The following is a 19,423-nucleotide window of genomic DNA, read 5'->3' as shown; positions in this document are numbered from 1 at the left end:
TTTAACTGCCTCCGACTTCTGCCTCCGGGCTGTGGAACCACTGGCCTCCTTTCAGTTCTGCCAAAAAGCCACGCTGGCTTCTACTGCAGGGCCTTTGCATAAGCCTGGTTGCTCCCTTTGCCTGGGTAGCTTTTCCTCCTTTTCTTCACCTGCTCAACTCTGACTTGACCTTCAGGTCCTGGGAAGACTTCCCTACTTCCAAACTGTCTCAGAGCATCCCCGAGACTGTTCCTTCATGGCACGTATCATAGCTTGAATTTACACGCACGCGCACACACACACAGAGCTTTGATTTTTCTGCATGTCTTTTTTTTTTTTTAATTGAAGTTTTGGGCTTCCCTGGTAGCTCAGTTGGTAAAGAGGGGGTCAGAAAGATCCCCTTGAGAAGGGATAGGCTACCCACTTCAGTATTCTTGGGCTTCCCTGGTGGCTCAGACAGTAAAGAATACTCCTGCAATGCAGGAGACCCGGGTTCGATCCCTGGGTTGGGGAGATCCTCTGGAGGAGGACATGGCAACCCACTCCAGCATTCTTGCCTGGAGACTCCCCATGGACAGAGGAGCCTGGAGGGCTACAACCCATGGGGTCGCAAAGAGTAGGACATGACTGAGCGACTAAGCACAGCACAGAGCTGATTTACAATGAGGTGGTAGTTTCTAGTGTACAGCAAACAGCTGTGATTATCTGATCCCATGGTTTTCTCTCCCTCTAGACCAGGCATCAGGAAACTCTCCTGTCACCTACTTTTATAAATAAGGTTTTCTTGGAACTAGCCACACTTATTTGTTTACATATTGTCTACAGTTGCTTTTGTGCTCTGCCTGCAAGGCCTGAACTATTTACGATCTGGTCCTTTACAGAGAAAGTTTGCTGATCTCTGCTCTGGACAGTACGTTTCCCTAGCAGAGACCACATTTGTTTTACTCCTCGGCACAACCCAGCCCCAGTCAGGCGCCTGCAAAGAGCCAGTGCTCAAGAGCAATACAGATGTATATGCTTCTGGGATAAGTAGCAATTTTTCCCCTGTCAAAATTGTATTGACTTAAGTTATTATTAAAATTGCAGATTTCAAGAGGAACAGACGTCACTTATGAGATTCCAAGACTGTTGTCTGGCAAACAGCTCAATACACGAGTGACATTCCCAACACAGGCTGGCGCGTCAGGGATCGCAGAGCAGCTACTGGCTAACGAGACCTTCACCACCTCTTGTAAGTGACCCGCCATCCACGTGCATGGGCCATCATAAACTTAACAGAGAAAAGCACAAACCCTTGTTCAAGTGATTGTGGGCTGTGCAGACCGATGAAAACCTATCATGAGAAGTCCTTTAAACATTTGCATTACGCTGTTTCTACAAATGCTCCAGAGAACTGATGGACGAGTTCAGAGAAAACGTCTGTTTTATTGTTATACAGAGGAAATAACTGACTTTTGTTCTTTTTCAGTGAATTGTTCAGACTCAATAAAGAGAGTTAACCACATCGCAACACGGCTCGGCACTGACCCCAGCACGGTAGGGCTCGCTGTCACTCCTGCCCTCCCGAGGAGATAAACTGAGGCTCAGAGGTCACATACTGAGCAAGTGCCAAGGCTGGGTGGTCCAGGTGTGTTCGAATAAAAACTTACACAGCATCCCCTGCTTTGAAGCAAGGTAATGAAGATGGAGGGGCAGGTAAAGCTGCATCCTTGGTGTGCTTAAAGCGCTTGCAGAGAGAACGCTGCCAGGCACCTGCTGTGGCCTCTGTTTACTAAGGGGTCAGAGGTCCAGCGTGATGATGGAGTTGTAATGGAGATTACTACACAGAACAAACTTTTAGGACCCTGAAAGTACTGATTCAACAAAAAAGTTTGAATGAATACAGCAAAGCCTCAGGGTCGAGGGTGCTGACTCTGGAGTATAGGCCTGGATTTAAATCTCAGCTCTGCCACTTCCTAGCTGTGTGACCTGGGAAATCTCTCCAGCTTCTCTGAGCCTCAGTTTCTTAGACTGTAAAATGGAGATGATCCTAGGACTAACACCAAAGGGTCACTGTGGTGATGGAATAAGATGATAAGCATCTCCCTTTAGCCCGTTGTAGGGGGGTGTGGTGTGCCCTGGACCCCTTGCTGGCCCTGAGATGAGGGAGAGGCCCTACCTGAGGGCCAGGTGAGCTGCTGCTCCTTGGAGGCTCACACCACACCTGAACGAACCGAGGCACCAGCCGACAACGGTGGTGACAGCCCTGGGTTCGAGTCCACTGCCCAGCCTGCCTCCCGATGACACCGTGGAGCCCCCAGCCGTCACCTACCGGCAGACTTCGGAGTGAACTTGTCTCGGTTCGCGGCACACACAGCCAGCAGTCGGTAGCCGAGGTCCAGGTCGAATCCTTGCTGAGCTGCCACCCGACTGACCACCTGCCAGCAAGATGGGGAAGAAGGGTGGGGTGAGTCACTGTGCATGCCAGGCCTTTGAACCCAGAGTGATGGATGCGCCCATTTCACAGGTGAGGCGGGAAGACTAAGGCAGGTCCTCAACATTAGGCAGAACTGGGACTCAAAGTGTCTTGTTCAGTCACTCAGCAAACACTGATAAGCACCTCTCCCATGTTAGGTCCTGGGATCCCGGGCTTTGCCCTCAAAGGTGGGCCTGAGCCCAAAGCCCAGGACCTGCTCTTTCAAGGGCCCAAATTTGGTCTCATTCTAGAGGTTGGCAGGCGATGCTCTACCACCATGTTTAGCATGGCCCACGGCCAGGGTCTCTTCTCCCTTCAAACTCCATCACCCCAAATCTCCGACCCCCAGGAAGTCTCCTATGCCCACCACCTCTCCCCCATCCCTCACTAAGCCCCAGCACCAACCACCACAGGATACTCGCTACTCTCGATACTCCAAGAACAGTCCCCACCCAGCAGCAGCATCCTCTCCTGAGTCAGCCTACATCTGGAGAGAAGCACAGAAGCAGGACTCACCACCTCCCTAGAGCTCCAACTTGGAGCTGCCCAAATGGACTACTAAGAATACCCCAGAGTGCACGGCTGGTGATCGCCAGCTCCGTGCCAAGCGCCCTGCAGCGTCTCGGACCCTAGTCCCCAAACTGCAGGGCTGTCATGCTCAGCCTGGGGTCTGTCGCCAGCGCCAAGCACTGGCCCCCCGCCATGGGAGGCGCCTGTAAAAGCATGGGCTGTGCATTTGGACCGGAGGTCCCACCTGTCTCCCCATGAACCTCGGAAGCATGTGCTGGAATGGGGAGAGGCAAGGGGCTGGGAGGGCTGTCAGTCCCGGGGGGTCCATGCAGTGAGGGACAGGGTGCTTGGGATGGCTCACGAATGGCTCTGCAGGCTCACACCTGCCCACTCCCAGGTGTCCCACCAGCCAGATCAACTCCCTCCTGCCCGCCTTCCTCATTAACAGCAGCCGAATTAGGTTTCCTTATTAAGAAGGAAGGACCTTGGAAAATGGAGTCGTTTTAGGAAGCAGCTGGGGTGGCTATGGCTGACTGGGAAAGGAGGGCTCCCAGATGGGGGGCTCACTCTGCCGAGAAAGGGAAGGCTCCATCACTGAGCCCCTAGAGACCACCCGCTCCAGAGACGTTTCGAGGCCCTCCGAGGGTCTAGGCTGCAGTGGAGTTTGGCCCAGCCCCTACAGCCATTAGAAGAGTGCCCCATTGTAGGCTTTAAGGGCTTCCCTGGTAGCTCAGCTGGTAAAGAATCCACCTACAATGAAGGAGATCCTGGTTCGATTCCTGGGTCAGGAAGTCCCCTGGAGAAGGGATAGGCTATCCACTCCAGTATTCTCGGGCTTCCCTGGTGGCTCAGACGGTTAAGAATCTGCCTATAATATGGGAGATCTGGGTTTGATTCCTGTGTTAGGAAGGTCCCCTGGAGAAGGGGATGGCTACTCACTCCAGTATTCTTGCCTGGAGAATTCCATGGACAGAGAAGCCTGGTGGGCTACAGTCCATGGGGTCACAAAGAGTCGGACACGACTGAGCAACTTTCACTTCATTTCATAGGCTTTCTATTTTAGGGGTTTATTGCAAGAACTCTAGAGCTACAGAGTGTGGGAAAACCACTTGTCTTGGCCAACCCTCTCATTTAAAAACTATGGACACTTGAGGCCCAGAGACACAGCGTCCATGGTGTACCAGGAAGGAGCCAGTGGATCCCTCCTTCCAGGACCAGCATGATCTCCTGACCCTGCCTCCCCGCCTCCATCTCCAGGGAGCTCTCTGTGCAGGGAGGAAAAAGGACTTTCTCAGGTTCGAATGTTTGCTCAGCTTCTCTGCTGCACACAGAAGCCCCTGGCGCAGGAATCTTCTGTCTCCCCAGGCCTCTTTCCCACGGGATCTATCTGTCCCTGCACTGCGGCTCTTACGCAACTCCCACCCGGCTCCCCACCCCCATCTGCCACACGCACCATGTTCCGGAGTCCCCGAGCCGCCTCAGGGCCAGTTATTCCTTACTGTTAGTCTCACGGTCCAGGCAGAAAAAATAGGGCCCTAATCCTTTTTTTTAAAAAATATATATATGCTGCTAAGTCACTTCAGTTATGTCTGACTCTGTGCGACCCCATAGACAGCAGCCCACCAGGCTCCCCCGCCCCTGGGATTCTCCAGGCAAGAACACTGGAGTGGGTTGCCATTTCCTTCTCCAATGCATGAAAGTGAAAAGTGAAAGTGAAGTCGCTCAGTCGTGTCGGACTCTAGCGACCCCACGGACTGCAGCCTACCAGGCTCCTCCATCCACAGGATTTTCCAGGCAAGAGTACTGGAGTGGGGTGCCATTGCCTTCTCCGAAATACATATATACATACATACATATGTATTTTTGATGTGGACCATCCTGTAACCTCTGAACTGGAAGGTGAAGTCTTTTTTTTATAAAATAATCAATTAATAAATTAAATCTTTGTTGTGCTGGGTCTTCTATGCTACACGGGCTTTCTCTAGTTGTGGTGGGGGTGGGGTCTCCCCTCTGGTTGTGGTGCGCGGCCTCTCATTGCGGAGTTTTCTCTTATTGCGGAGCACTGGCTCTAGGCTCACGGGGCTCAGTAACTGCAGCACAGGGTCCTGTAGCTGTGGCGGCCTGGCTTAGTTGCCCCCTGGCATGTGGGATCCTTCTGGACCAGGGATCGAACCTGTGTCCTCTGCAGTTGGCAGACAGATTCTTAACCACTGGACCACAGGGAAGTCCCTGGAAGGTGAAGTCATAACCACTGGACTGCCAGGGAAGGCCCCAAGACCGCTAATTCCCTCTGGACTGTTGAGCATTCCAGTTCTGGAGACAGACGCTGTAGAGTAGGGAGAAGGGTCACTGCAGCTCGATGTTGACTACAGAGCCCTCACTGGTGGGCCAGCCTTGGGGTGGGTGCGAGTGAGCCCGGGCAGTTTTTGGACTAGGGCATCAGAAGGCTGCTGCTTGTGGGCTATGCTGACACGCTGGTGCAATGAGAATGCTGGCTTCCATGAACGAAGGCTAAGTAAATGCTTTGTAAGCAGTGAGATGCCAAATTGTCACAATAGTCCCATGGGGTGGTATGACCATCTCTGTTTTACAGGTGAGGAGTCTGAGAGTGAGAGAGCTTGGATGCTATGCCCGGCAGTCAGGCTGCAAAGCCTGGGCTCTTTGCATGAGAGGACTTCTTTTTCAACCCACAAAGGGTTAAGGCTAGAACTCCCCATCTGCATGGAGAACCCTCAGGCTCTGGGTTGAGGGCAGAAAGGCAAAGGTCCCTCTGTTTGGCCAATACTGGCTGAACCTGTTGCTCTGGTTCCAAAAAAAGAAAGAAACTAGCTAGATTGAGCAAGAGGGGCCTGGTATTGGTTCTAAGGGCTCTCCTGCAGGCCTGGAAGGGCCTGTCACTAAGTTCCCCAAGCCCAGTATTCAAAAGGGTTATTGGCTCCAACAATTTCCTTTTATCAAGACACAGAGAGGGCAGGGCCTGGCTGAAGGTCACTCAGCGCAAGTGTGGCAGAGCAGGCTAAGCTGGACCCTACGATCCTAGACTACTTCGTGCAGCCCCTGTCTTCCCCTGGCCCAGCCTAAGGACCCCCTGCAAAGTCCCGTGAGGAGGGTCTGATTGTCAGTGGTAGGGAGAGTGGGCTCAGCTGAGTAGGCTCCTGTCATGTTTCAAGGATGCCTGCTCCCACCCCACGGGTGTGAAGACCCCTCCGTGAAGAGCCTGCAGTGAGCAGCCACGGCACCGCTGCCCTCTGCTGGCTGCCTCGGTCCGGTCAGCTTGGCCCAGCCTACGAGGTGCTTCTAAGGCTGACTGGTGTGACCTGGCTGTCTGAGACCCAGACCCTGGCGTGCTACAGGTCAGGGAGTCCAGTCCCTCAGGCCACAGAGCAGGAAAACTGGAGCCCAGAGGCTAGAGAACAGGCATATTCAAGGTCATATGGCAGTTGCGTTAGTCCCATAAAGGCAGTGCGTTGCCTTTGAAGGCAGCAAGTCTCCTGGCTATAAAACAGGACAGATTGTCTAGGAGATGCTAAAGAAGGGGTTCCTGCTCCCAGCTGGTGGCTGGATTCTGTCATCCTATGAGGCAGTCACGGGAACCGGCCTGTGCTCCGATCCTGCTCCATCCTATACTGAGCAACTAAAGGCATGTGACTTAACCTCTCTGGGCCTCAGTTTCCTCATCTGTGGAATGGGTACACAATCTCCTCTTTGCAAGGATGACAGCCAGGACCAGGCACACGGCTCAGTGAATGCTGTCTGTGAACGTTCACCCGCGACTTCGGCAGTGAACGCTTTGAGGCTGTGGGGACTCCCTCCCTGGAGGGGTGGCAAGGGCCCTGCTGCTGTGCTCACTGGTTTTTGGTTTCTCTTTTCCGTCTCCTCTTATACCTGTCTCCCTTCTCCTGTGTCCTCGCTGCCTCAGCCTTCTGTCTGTTCCTCGAGCAGATCAAGCATGTTCCCCCTCAGGGGAGGAAGGAGGAGCAGGTCCAGAGAGGCCTGACTTTGAGGGGGACCCCCAGAGAGGACAGTCAGCCCTGCTGCTAAGGGGAGGGCCCGGGAAGGAGCTGGACCAGAAGAGGAAGTGGTACCTGGACTGACGTCCCTTGGGAGAGGTTACAGGTCTTCATCCTGGGGTCAGAGGGCATGAAAGGGAGGGTGGGTAGGGGACTGCCAGCAGCCCAAGGTTCTTCAACCCAGGGCCGGGCCCTGGTATGGCAAAAATGTGTCCACTTATTTCCTGAGGCTAAGTGGTTTTTAATTTATATCCTCCATGTAAGCGGAATCCAGAGGAAGTTGTTTCCAGAGGTCACCGAAAGAGTGAGGGCAACCTGGAGGGCTCAGGTAGCCCTCGGGATGGGAAGGGGTGCGAGTGTGTCTGTGTGTTGGGGGGAACCCTGACTAGACCCCGTGGGATCACTCACCTGTCCCATCCCATCCGTTTCCCGGGGCACAGCTGGGTTGAGGACGCCCAGGGGATAGGAGGGCTGGTGGCAGGCCCCAGGGCTCTTGCGGGGGCAGCGGTCCCACCTGGGACTGTAGCAAGCTGCTCTCCCGACTCCGTTGCCTTGTTTGTAAAACAGGGTGATAAACCCTTCCCTGCCCCCTTGCAGGGTCCTCACAAGGCTGCAAGGAGATAGTAACAGGGAGACACGTGGGCACCGAGGGTGTCTTCTATAAACCACTCCCCGCGCCCCCTGCCAGCCTTTCCTGCTGCAGGTTTTATAGGGCCCTAAGCAACAATCACACTCAGGTCTCCACAGCTGTGGCCAGTGGCCTGAGTCCCCTTTCTGGCTAAGTGGCAGGTTGGGAATGGGGTGGGGTTCAGAGCTGGCCATTCAACCAAGTGAGTGCCTTAAGCTGGGGGCACAGCCGGCACTGGGCTTTTGTCTAAACAGTTTCCTGTGCCTGGGAAGCCATGGCCTCATCCCCCTTCAATCAGATCCTACAGTTTCCCCTGGGCTTCCTCCTCCACGAAGACCTCCATAATCCCTCCATCCACCCTCCAGGGATGCTCCCCTTCAGAGCTCTTGTCCTCAGATAAATTATATCCCATCACTCACCTGCTGAAGACCCTGCAAGGGCTCCCCACTGCCCTTCCAATCACATCCAAACTCTTCTCGGTCTGCAGCCTCGGGGTCAGCTGGTTTCTGCCCCCCTCTTTGACCTCCTCTTGTACCCCTCGCCCACGCCTGTGATCCTGTCACCTGAGACTGGCATCAAGCCTCAGGGCCTTCGCACTCCCATTGCCTCTGCTTGGACAACCCTTCCTGCTCATCTTCCCTGGCAGACTCCTTTTTGCTCTTCAGGTCGCATCTCCTCCAGACACTTTCTGATCACCATCCTGCTCCCTCTTACAGGGTGCTGGGAAACATCCTTAACTTACTCCTTCATGGGCCTTAGTGTCAGCCTCTCAGACAGAAAGCTAAGCTGCTTGCGAGAGGACCACACTGCTCACTGCCCGCCCCTCCAGGGCTGAGTGTGGACTTGGTGAATATTTGCTGAATGAATAGATAAATGTCAGGGCCATGGTGGGGCCAGTTACTGGTCATCTCATGCCCACCTGTCCACCCGCCTGACCGAGGCCATCACTGGCTTCAGCCTTAGGTCCCTGCAATCTCACAAGGTCAAGCTCGGGACAGGGAGCATGGCAGCGCTACCCCCTCCCTTCCTCACGACTACCAGCGGCGGGACAGAAGTAACATCTGGCCCTGCCCTTGGGGCTTAGCCTGAGCCAGGATCCCCACAAAGAGGATTAAGGGAGCTGGGTGAGGGAGGGGCAGCCCAGGGGCTGGAGGATGAGGAGGGCTGGGAAGTGCAGGCGGTCGCCTGGTTTGGCCCAGTGGCCCCGAGGGAGCCAGATGGTGTCAGCTTCGGACAAATGGAGAAACCTTGGGAAGGTCTGGGTTGCATCCCTGCCTGGCATCCCTAAAGGCCAGCAATAGAAGTGGACGGGTCCCGACCTGAATCCCAGGTCCACTTCTAACTGGCTGTGTGAACCTGGGAAGGTAGTCCCCACTTCTCAGCTTCCTTCTCTATACAGGGAGGATGAGGGCAGGACCAGTGTGCTCTGAGGAGTCAATGAGAAGGCACATCCTGGGGGCCACGCTCAGTGTCGGGCATGGAGGAGGTGCTCTGCAGGGATGGCCTGTCACCTCTCTCCTGTCTGGAGGTCTTTTCAGAAAACATGGTAGCCTTGGGTTGTACCCACTGTTGCTGCCTGATGAGGAGTACATTTCGGCCCCTCCTCCCCAAGTGCTGGGGTAGCCGGGCTCCCTGGAAATCTGTTTACCCACATTCCCTTCAAAGCTGACTCTGGATGGTCTGAGCAGCTGTCCCCACTGGCCGCAGAGGTGCCCTCACATTTATGGATACAGGCCACGTGGCTGGGGACAGTCATAAGCTTTGAGCTCCTTCCACGTGGCTGTCAGCCAGTGGGCTCCTAAGCTTGGCAAATCAAACCGCTAGCCCTGGGCCTGGCCTCTGCCCAGCTTGGATCCTAGACCCTTACCAGGATGAGTTAATTTCAGTTTCCTGGATTCTGCTGTACATCCGGGCACTGGCGTGCTCTGCTCCACGTGCTCAGGACATTCTTGCTATCCTCAGGTGCTGGTGTAGGTTATCAGACTCCTACAGACGGATCAGGGGCGCCCTTCCTGTTTTCTGCAACCTGCCCCACCACCAAGATGGGTACCACTTCCCTTCTCCGTGTTCCCTCCACCTTCTCATGATCTCCTCAGCTGTCTCTTCCCACAGCTATCTCCCCATTGAAGAGGGAATCTTTCCCATCTTCAATTTCCCAGGACTTAGCAGAGGGGATTGTGCATGATAACTGAGCGATCAATCAGTGTTTATTTGCATAGATGGATAGATGTAATAGAAGCTCGATAAATGCTTATATGAATGAATAGATGAATGGATGGCTGTAAAAAGAGCTCAACAGATGTTTACTGAAGTGAATGAATGAATGGCTAAAAAGAGGGCTGAAAACCTTCAAGAGTCTCTCTGCTTTACTTATGATGGAACATTTAGTCTCAAAAGTTTAGAACTCTTCAAAGTAGGATCATGTCTTTCTCATCAAGGGTAAATAATGCATGTAACCCCGAGAAATGTGTCTCCCCATCAGACTAGATTCCCTGCAGGTGTAAGCCTATCAGGGGTCCATGCAGACGGGTCCTCCCCTCCGGCCGCAGCCCAGCACGTGAGTCCCCAGCCATCCTCCCTGGGTGAGGGCACAGGCTGGGAGGAGGCAGACTCACCGTCAAACAGCCCATCAGGCTCTGCTCAAAGGGCCGCTGGAAGGCTCGCGGGTCTCCACACCAGTCCAGCAACTCCGTGGCGGCATTGTGGAAGTTGGCGGGGTTCTGTAAGTGCTGTGGGAGAGGGAGAGGAAGCAGCGTGAGGCTCCAGAAGTGAGGCCAGTGCAGTGTGAGGGAGTCCGGGGCAGCAAAGACCCCAGGTTTCCCTGGGGAGGAGACACACAGGATGGGGCAGGCCAGGATTAATGAGTTCTCTCAAACTCCTCATTCACTTTCCCCCTGAATCTCCACTCCAGCCTGCTTTCTGATGGGATGGGAACTGCGGCCCCATTGCAAAGATGGAAAAACTGAGGTCTAGAAAAGGGCAATGACGTTAGATATTAAAGTGTTTTCTGGTGCTGGCAGTGGGGGTTAGGAAGCCCTGGAGGGTTCAAGAGGGTGGTGTGTGTGGCTTCCATCCTTGGAGCGCTGGTTCTCCCTGTGTCAGGCAGATTCCTTATTGATGAGCACTCCCACCCCCACCCCTGCCTCGCAAACCACCACCATCACCACAGCCAGGTCTGCATGCCACCTGCTCTGGCTCCAGCAAGCCCTGCTGGAGCCAAAGAGCAGGAGCAGGGGCACAGAAAGAGGCCTCCAGGCCGCACCCAGCTGGGAAGGTGCGCTCAAGCACAGGGCACCCAGGTGCCACACCCAGCTGGGAAGGTGCGCTCAAGCACAGGGCACCCAGGTGCCACACCCAGCTGGGAAGGTGCGCTCAAGCACAGGGCACCCAGGTGACTGTCACGTCGTGATGAGGTGATGTGGCTCAGCCATTCCTGTTCCCCTCACCCAGGATTCCTGGGCTCAGGGATGCTGGCGTTGCTGGGAGGGGACCCTGCCCAAGCTCAGGCCCCCCCCAGTTATGGGGTCTAAGTCAACAGAGGCTGAATTCCGGTGCCAAGGCCTCTAGATTCTGCTTCAGAGCCAGGCCATGGGGCTGACGGGTTGAGGGGGCAGAGGGGAGGGGGCTGCTGCAGCTATCCCTTCCTTCTTTAACACTGATCCGAGTCTTCCTAGGCCAGGCTGAGTCAGGCAACGAGTCCAGGGACACGGAGCATGTTGGGGCAGAGTTGGGACATCAGGGCTGAATGTGACTCCCTGTGAGGTCCCCAGCAGGACAGGCAGGTGTCCACACGGGCTGGAGTAGAAGCTAGCTGCAAAGGGGATCCCCATGTCCTTGGTACTGGGAGAGACTGCGAACAGCAGCTGCCCTCGGACCAGCGACTCGCTCCCACCCTGCAGTGAAGGTCTGCCTTGGAGCCACGGCCGGGAGGGGTCTCAGGAGCTGCCAGGTCCCAGAACTGCACGGCGAGCAGGATGTGCTGGGGGAGCCCCTGTGGGGCTGGGGCCCTGGAATCACACCGCCTTCACCCACAACCATCTACTGACCTAGGGCATCCCCTCCCCTCTCTGCGCCTCAGTCACCCTACCTGTAAAATGGGGATGGCAGATCACGGCTTAGTGGTGGGGATTTTTGTTTCCTTTAGAGTTCCATGATTGCTATTACAATGTGGTTTATGAAAGGCCAGATTTAAAAATGGATGGAGGAAAGAGAAACGCATCCGAGTATTCTCCCTCCGTGGGAGCAAAGGGACAGGGAGAGGTGAAGGGGGGAAAGAGGGCAGGTGTGCAAGCCCTCTGTCATGGGGCCGTGGTGAAGATTAAACAAGAGGAGGCTTACACGGCCCCTGGCAGAGCGCCTGGCACGTGGGGCCGCCCTTGGCCCTGACTCTGTCTTCCAAAGGCTCCTCTGGAGGCTCAGCTGCACTCAGCACCTCCTGCCCTGGCTACACACACACACACACACACACACACACACACATACACACACGGCTCTTTCTGCAGACAGAGCTCATTGCATATGAAGATAGGAGGATGTCTGTGGCTGGAAGCAGATCCTCTGAGCAGGCAGCAGTGGGCCCTCTGACTCCTGTGTCCTCTCTAAAACCTGCCCCCTCCAAGGCCATGGGCAGCATCTGGTCTCCGCGTGGAAAGCCATGCAAATCGGTTAATCCCCTGCCCAGCAGCCTCCCTCTGCTAACCAAGTTATTCCGTTTATTTACGTGATGTCACACTCAATTAACAGGGTCAGCAACCACCGCGTGGTGCTCTCAGAGTTGCCCACCCACAGCATCCCATCTTTGACATCCCTTTTTGGGGTTTTAGGCTTGCAAGGGATCTCCGAGGCCAGTCTCATGGGTCCAGTTTTGTTTTGGCCCCAGGCAACCAGCCTTCCATATCTGGCCAGCCCACCTCTGAGCTTCTCCACTCTCACCCCAGCCAGCTCATGAGGTCTTGGTTTGGGCTATGGGAGGTGACTCGTGGGTGCAACTCATTGGTACAAAAGACCTCAGGCATCCCATTTGGTAGCTACTGCTCAGTGGCCGTGCGGCCTTGGCCAAACCTCCACCCCCTCTGTGCTTCTGTCGTCCATTTAGAGACTCTGAGGTGGCTGAGGGATGCAGTGAAATGAAGAGGACCCCATCTCAGCCACTGAGTCTCATGGCCCTGAGATTCAGATCTCTCTTCTGCAAAATGGGATGCGGACAGCGTGCAGGGCTGCTGCAAAGTGTAGAAGCAACATCTGTAGTGGCATCCCCATTACAGAGCAGGTGTCAGGCAAGACTGCTATTGCTCGGTACACTAGGACCTCTCGATGGCTTCTTGTTTCTCCTCCAAGCTCCCCCAGAATAGAATTAGTGCCCCCTTCATCTCCAGAACCCCCCAAACTGGCATGAGGCCAGGTCCACGCAGAAATGGTTTGTGAGCAGTTAGCTGCCCAAGGCATGCTGTGTACAGAGCAGGCCAGCAATCTCGTAGCTTCAGACTAGGTCCCCAGTGGTACTTGGAGGGCCAGGACTGGGTGGGGTGAGCTTGGCAACCCTTTGATGATCTGGGGATGGGAGTACAGATGTGAATCACAGGCAGAGTTCTCCCTGGCTGCGGCTGTTACTGGATACTAACAGCCCACCCCCTCACCAGGAAGCCTGCTCATCTCTGTAATTCCTCAGAAGACCTTCCTGGGCTATATCCACTGGCCACTGAGTCTGCTAGAGCAGGAACTGGGGACACCAGTGCCCAGATGAAGTGATGAATGCATCTTATCAATCCATCTGTGAATCAAATGACCCATCCATCCATCTACCCATCCATCCATCCAAAAATGAATCAGTTCACCCATGCATCCATCCACTTGTCCACCTACCCATTCATCCATTCTCTACTTTATCCATCACTCATCCATCCATTCATCTACCTACTTATCTTTCATTCCATCCAGAGTTTATCCAACCACCCACGTATCCATTCGTTCATCATTTCTTTATCCATCCATCATTTATATCCACCCACCATCCACTCACCTAACTGCCTATCCATGTGTCCATCCATCTATCCATCCATCCATTCCCTTAGCTACTGATCTGTGATCACCTACCCCACCCCCATTCTTCCCCAACATATTTAGGCCCCACCCTGGCCTGGACTCTGCTGACGTACGATGAATACAGCTCATCTTCTGCCCCTGAGGAACTCAGCCTGGAGGGAGACCTGATGCACACCCTGTGGGGCTTATAGCTTAAGGGAGAAAGAGCAGGATGGGAGCGGTAACTGGGTGCCCAGGGAGCACCAGGGCTCAGGAAGGGGAAGTGCAGAGACTCAAAAGAGCACCTGAGGTTTGAGGAGGCTGCTGTGCAGGAATTAGTCGATTGGCATGGCTTTGCACGTGGAGCCCAGATTTGCCTGTGGGGACAATTTAAGGCATGTCCTAGAGAGGGCACCGGTTCTCCCAGCACCTGAAGCTCAGAAAGCACAAAGGCAGCTGAGCCAGAGGTCTGGAGAGAAGACGGACAGACAGCTGGGTGCTCGGGGGCTGGCAAGTGCCAGCAGTGGGGAGAACTAGGGCGGGTGGACAGGGAGGGCTGCGCTGTAAGTCAGGCAGGGTGGAGAGTCGGAGGCTGAGGCTCCGCTGGGAGCCACAGCTCCACCAGCCAGAGGGAGGCGCAGCCAACGCATGCATCATCCTCAGAACATGCAGACCTTTCTCTTCTGATCAGTCTACGGGATGTCTGAGAATCAACAGTCTTCAGTCACCACGGCTGCCCTCTGGGGCAGCTGAAGAGCAGACAGACATCAGCGCTGAGCTGTGTCTGACTGGAGATGCAGCGTGGAGGACGCAGGGAGCTCTGGACAGCCCAGGGGCATCTGGACAGCCTGCTCACCCTCACAGATGAGCCACAGTCTGGCCCAAGCACAGAGCTATGTAGTGTGTTTGTGTGTGTGTGCATGCATGCAGACATGTGTGTGGGGGGTAGGTCAGGCGAGGACAGTGGAGATGATCCCTGGCTTTTAAGCAGCTCCAGGACCCAATGACTGGCTTGCATCACGATGCCCATTTACAGACGATGGGAGATGAAGTGGCAACTTAATCAAGGTCAGGAAACCAGCGAGTGTGGAAGGGAGACTCAGGCTTACTGACCGGTGAATCTGAGTCCATGTGCCACGCTTGGAGAGGCTGCTCCTGGGTGGGCTCTGGACCCTGCTGGACCCCTGGGTAGCCCAGGGGGTAAAGGGCTCCCTGATTCTTGCAGAGAATCAGATGCAGGGAGAAAAGTCAAGTTGTGAGTAGGTTGTAGGGGGAGCCGTTTGCCCAGCAGCACACAGAGGGCTCGGGCACAGGGGCTTGACTGTATTACTGGGGGTGGAGCCACTGACAGCTGATCCCTCCTGGGCGGGAGAAACTGGGTCAAAGGCGGAGCTGGGAGAGAGCCCCACGGAGCCTAGAGGAGGAGAAGAAGGAGGCGGAGGGACGGGCAGGGGAGGAGGAGCCCATCGTCTGGTTTCTATTCTGTGACCGTGAACAGAGGCGTAATTGGCGTTTGGGAGAGCTGTTCGGCTGAGTTCAATCTGTAACAAGTCGTCTTCAATTTCCTCTCCGCAGACCCAAGGCCCCGGCTTCCGAGATTGCTCTGCTTGATGCTAATGAGAGGACGCACATCCCTCATTCCCGCCGACTAGCCTCAGTTCCCCTGGGCCCTGGGGATCGGGGAGGGCAGGCAGGGCGGGGGTGGGGCTGTGCGCTCTGCCCCCGCCTCCCCCGGGGGGTCTTGAGGCTGGAGGCCTACACTGGCTCCCCAAACTGCCAGCTAAGCCCACCTAAGCCAGGGGCGTCGCCCCAGCACTCCCCTCCCCTAAGACATCCCCTGTCACTGAGACACCAACGACAGCGCCCCCCACCACAATTAGCAGATCATCTGCCACCGGGCCAGGCTCTGCGCTCCACTCATAATGTCCTCAGAGCATCCCACGATGATGGCATTACTGGACCCGCTTGACAGGGAAAACTGAGGCTCGGAGAAACAGGGCCAGGCCTGATCTCAGAGATCACACTGTGGGTACACGGAGGAGTGAGGATTTGGGCTCGGGTCTGTGATGTCAAAGCCTCTACTCCTTCGCTCTATCTCCTCTTTCCTGGAGTAAAATATCACATGCTGCCTTTGGCTTCAGGGAGCCTGAGCCCAGAGGGAGGGAGCATCACTCCTGATCACCACTAGGGGGCGCCTGCCTGCCCAGGCTCAACCAGGCTTCTTAAAGTGGGGACTTCTGAGCCCACTGTGAAGGGTTCCCTATGTCTGAATAATCCAGAAGCGTGTGTGTGTGTGCCAAGTCGCTTCAGTCGTGTCCGACTCTCTGAGACCCCATGGATTGTATCCCTCCACGCTCCTCTGTCCATGGGACTCTCCAGGCAAGAATATTGGAGTGGGCTGCCATGCCTTCTTCCAGGGGATCTTCCCGACCCAGGGATCAAACTCCTGTCTCTTTTGTCTCCTGCGTCGGGAGGTGGGTTCTTCACCACTAGCATCACCTGGGAAGCCCTGGCAGGCAAATCACCTCTTACGCTTGGTGTGAGCATAGGCAGGAGGGGGAACTCACACCCTCCGGGACGAGGCCCTCCCTGCACCAGTGGGGCTGCACTCTGTGACTTCAGGCGACAACTCTCTTCCCCATTCTGTGCCTCGGTTTCTTTTTCTGTAAGATTATTGATTTTCCAAGACCGTTCCTTTTCTATTTCTTTACAAAGAACCACTAGAGCAAAGAGGCGGGGAGCTTGGGTCTGGGAGGGACATTAGGCACTTCACTGCATCCTCAAAGCAACCCAGAGAGCACAGCAGAGCCCAGAGAGGGCATGACACTGCTTCAAAGTCACACAGCTGGGAAGGGCAGGGAAGGGGTGAGGCAGAGCTGGCATTTGAACCTAGCGGAGTGATTCTAATGTGAGACTGGTCCATGCCAGTTCTCACGAGGTGGGTGGTCGGGGAGCCTCAAGCAGTCGGCCCTTGCTGACTGTCACCTCCACCCAGCATCTCAGGTGCTTACTACACAGTACATATCAGTCCCCACTCTGCTCTGCCCGCCTCGCCTGCCCTGCCCTTGCCAGCGGCCAGGCTGGCAGAGGAGGCGGCGGGAGCCCGGCTACACACTCACCTGCTTGATGCACTGCAGTCGGTCGTTGGTCTGTTGGATGTGCCTGTCCATAGAATTCATTCTGGCCGTTTCGCTGGGCTCTACCCGAGAGCCATGAACGTTGTCCAGCCTGTGAAGACAGAGGACAGTGGGTGTCACTGGGGCTGTGCCAGGCCCGCTGGCCTCTGCCCCGGGGCAGCCTTGGGGTGGGAGGAGGAGCTATGCCCATGGCTGCCCAGCCCTTCTCTAGGCTCAGGGCAGGAGGTGTTCCTGGGTGTTCTTTGCGGGTGGCTCATGTGAGCACTGGGCAGGCAAGGCCAACGCGCATGTCTACACGCACGTGTGTGTTGGATGGTGGCGGCGGCAATGGCAGCCCCATCTTCAGGTTCTTGCTGCAGGACTTAGCCCACTTGCTGTGGCTGTGTGTGCACGTGTGCGCAGAGATCTCCCCATGTGACAGCCCTGACTGCAGCATGTATCGTTTAAGGCAGCAATCCTGCTGTGGATGCCCTCCCCGCATCTCCCATGCCTTGGAGTTTACAAACCACAATTTCATGTTTTCCCTTTGCTCTCCCAGGAAAGAAAGAGGGTAGCCATCAGCACCACTTCCCTTTTCCAAACAAGAAGACTGAGGTTCAGAGAGAGGAAGGGAGTTACCCGGGGTGGCACAGGGCGTCCGAATTGGGCCCCGGGACTCTGACTGCAAGTTCCTGGCCGAGTGGTTGGGGCACAGGGCTGTCCCACTCAGCAGGATCACTCTTCCTGAATGATGCTGGGCCTGGGGCAGGTGAGCATGTGTGTAAGGAGGTCCCCTCGATTCCGCAAAGCCCATGGAGCCCCCAGGCTTCTCCAGGGAGGCCACGAGCGCAAAGGCAGAGATGGAGGAGAGGCAGACAGATGGAGAGAGGCTCAACTCTGGCCCTCCCACTGCTCAGGAGTCCGGGTTCCCAGGCCTAAGCAGAAGTCTGCTCCTCACTGGCTGTTTGTCTTCCCATAACCCCAGGGCATTTCTGGCTGCAGACACCTGGGTCAGACACAAGGGACTCAGCAGAGGTTCCCCACCCCTGGCCTTCTCTGCTATCCCAAAACCTGCCCCCCTGAAGGCCTTTCCTCTCTGGCCATGTCACCAAACGTCCCATCCACCAAGCACTTGCTGTGTACCGGGCCCTTGCATTCTCTCCTCAACTCCTCACACCCGCTCTGTGAGATTAGAATCGCCTCCATTTTCCAGATGAGGAAACTGAGGTCTGGGATCTCCCATGGCAAGTGGCGGTTTGGACTGTGTCTGCCTGTCTGCTCCCATGTCCTGTCTCTCTGCCCCCACCCTGGTTCAGAAAGCTGACAGTCTGCCTGACCACAGCCTTGGGAAGAAGGCCCTGTTCCTCTTCCAAGGAGCTCTTCACCGCACAGCTCTTCTCAAGCACTTCTTATTGTTCCATTTGTGCTTGAAAAGGCGACTCACTGGCGTGGTTCAAAAATCCCAGGTGTCCAGGGTCATGCTGGCCTTGTCCCCTGCCCCCAGGGACCCTTCCAGAGAGAACCAGTGTCATCTGCCTCCTTCTGAAGGACTCAGAGAAGCAAATATCTATGTGTACTATCCTCTGCCACCCCTTAAAAAGCATAAAATGATAGCATTCTTCACACACTCTCCGGACCTCGCTATTTTCCTCTTAACGATATCTCAACGTGTATTCCACATCAAGACATAAAGAGCCTTTTCAGTTTTTAATGGCTGCACAGCATCCCAGGCACTGATGAGTCATTTATCCAACTGCCATCTGAACATCCACCCCGGCCAGGTGCTGTTCTAAGGCCTGAGGCCCTAGACAAGGCCCTTCTGCTCCAGGGGCTCACACTCTGGCCCGAGATGAGGCCTGCGCTAGCCCCAGATTTCTTCATTGCAAACAGTGCCAGAGGATCGCCTTTTATATCAGCCACATCATCATGTGTGAATTAATCTAGAGAGCACACCCCTGGAGGTGGAGTTTCTGGGTCATTCGGGCATCTGCACTTTGATCAGTGCTTGCTGGGTTCATCTTATCTTGTAGCTCTCCAGAAAAAGTTAAAATGGGGGTAGCATCCCCACATTGATCTCTTCTACCCTCACCTTCCAGCGTCCTTCCTATCACACCACCTATCACACATTTACACACCCAGATGTACAACTTCTCCATCACTTATCCACCTAGATGCTTGTCTGTCCATCCATCCACCCACCCACCCATCCACCCATCCGTCTTTATTCTCCACTTGTCCACCCTTGCATGCTTCCAACTCACCCAGTAAATACTTGTCAACATCGTATACTGTGCCAACTCTATGGAACACGGGGAGGTGAAAATGGAATCATTTTCTCGAGCTCATGGAACCCTTGGTCTAAGCCTCTATCTAGTCCACGTCACCTTTTATATGACTATTTGTTGAACTCTTCTCATGTCAAGTGCTGGTCCAGGCACTAGGCAAAGACACGGTTCCTATATCCTCACTTTATAGATGAGGAAACTGAGGCCCGAAGGTGGCCTCTCAAGCACCACAGGGTGCACACCGAGCTGGGCCTCTCCAGCCCCCACCCAGGGCATGAGCGAACACTGGTTACCAGGGTGCCAGTTACAGACTGCTATTTCCGCAGCTAGCAAGGCAGGGGCACTGAGCCAAAGGGCCTCATTAAAAAGGAGGAGCCTGAAGGGAAGTCAAAGGGAACCCCAGGCCTGTGCAGACCTCA

The 19,423-nt window shown here is 55.1% G+C and overlaps 1 protein-coding gene across 4 annotated transcripts in view; it reads right to left on the bottom strand.

The window, feature by feature from the left end:
• The window catches only part of ZMIZ1 (zinc finger MIZ-type containing 1), a 151,151-nt gene that overhangs the window by 95,959 nt on the left and 35,769 nt on the right, over positions 1–19,423 (bottom strand). For all 4 annotated transcript variants that reach the window (XM_024986921.2, XM_024986917.2, XM_024986919.2 and 1 more), the window contains exons 2-4: positions 16,723–16,831; positions 10,198–10,311; positions 2,291–2,396 (exon numbers count right to left, since the gene is read on the bottom strand). In XM_024986921.2, the coding sequence (XP_024842689.1) occupies positions 2,291–2,396; positions 10,198–10,311; positions 16,723–16,782 (280 nt within the window). In that variant the 5' untranslated portion in view covers positions 16,783–16,831. The remainder of the gene's footprint in view (positions 1–2,290; positions 2,397–10,197; positions 10,312–16,722; positions 16,832–19,423) is intronic.

This window comes from Bos taurus, chromosome 28 (genome assembly GCF_002263795.3).
Source record: "Bos taurus isolate L1 Dominette 01449 registration number 42190680 breed Hereford chromosome 28, ARS-UCD2.0, whole genome shotgun sequence".
Lineage (NCBI taxonomy): Eukaryota > Metazoa > Chordata > Mammalia > Artiodactyla > Bovidae > Bos > Bos taurus.
Note: the sequence above shows the minus strand (reverse complement) of the source record. Positions and strands in the feature narration are given on the sequence as shown.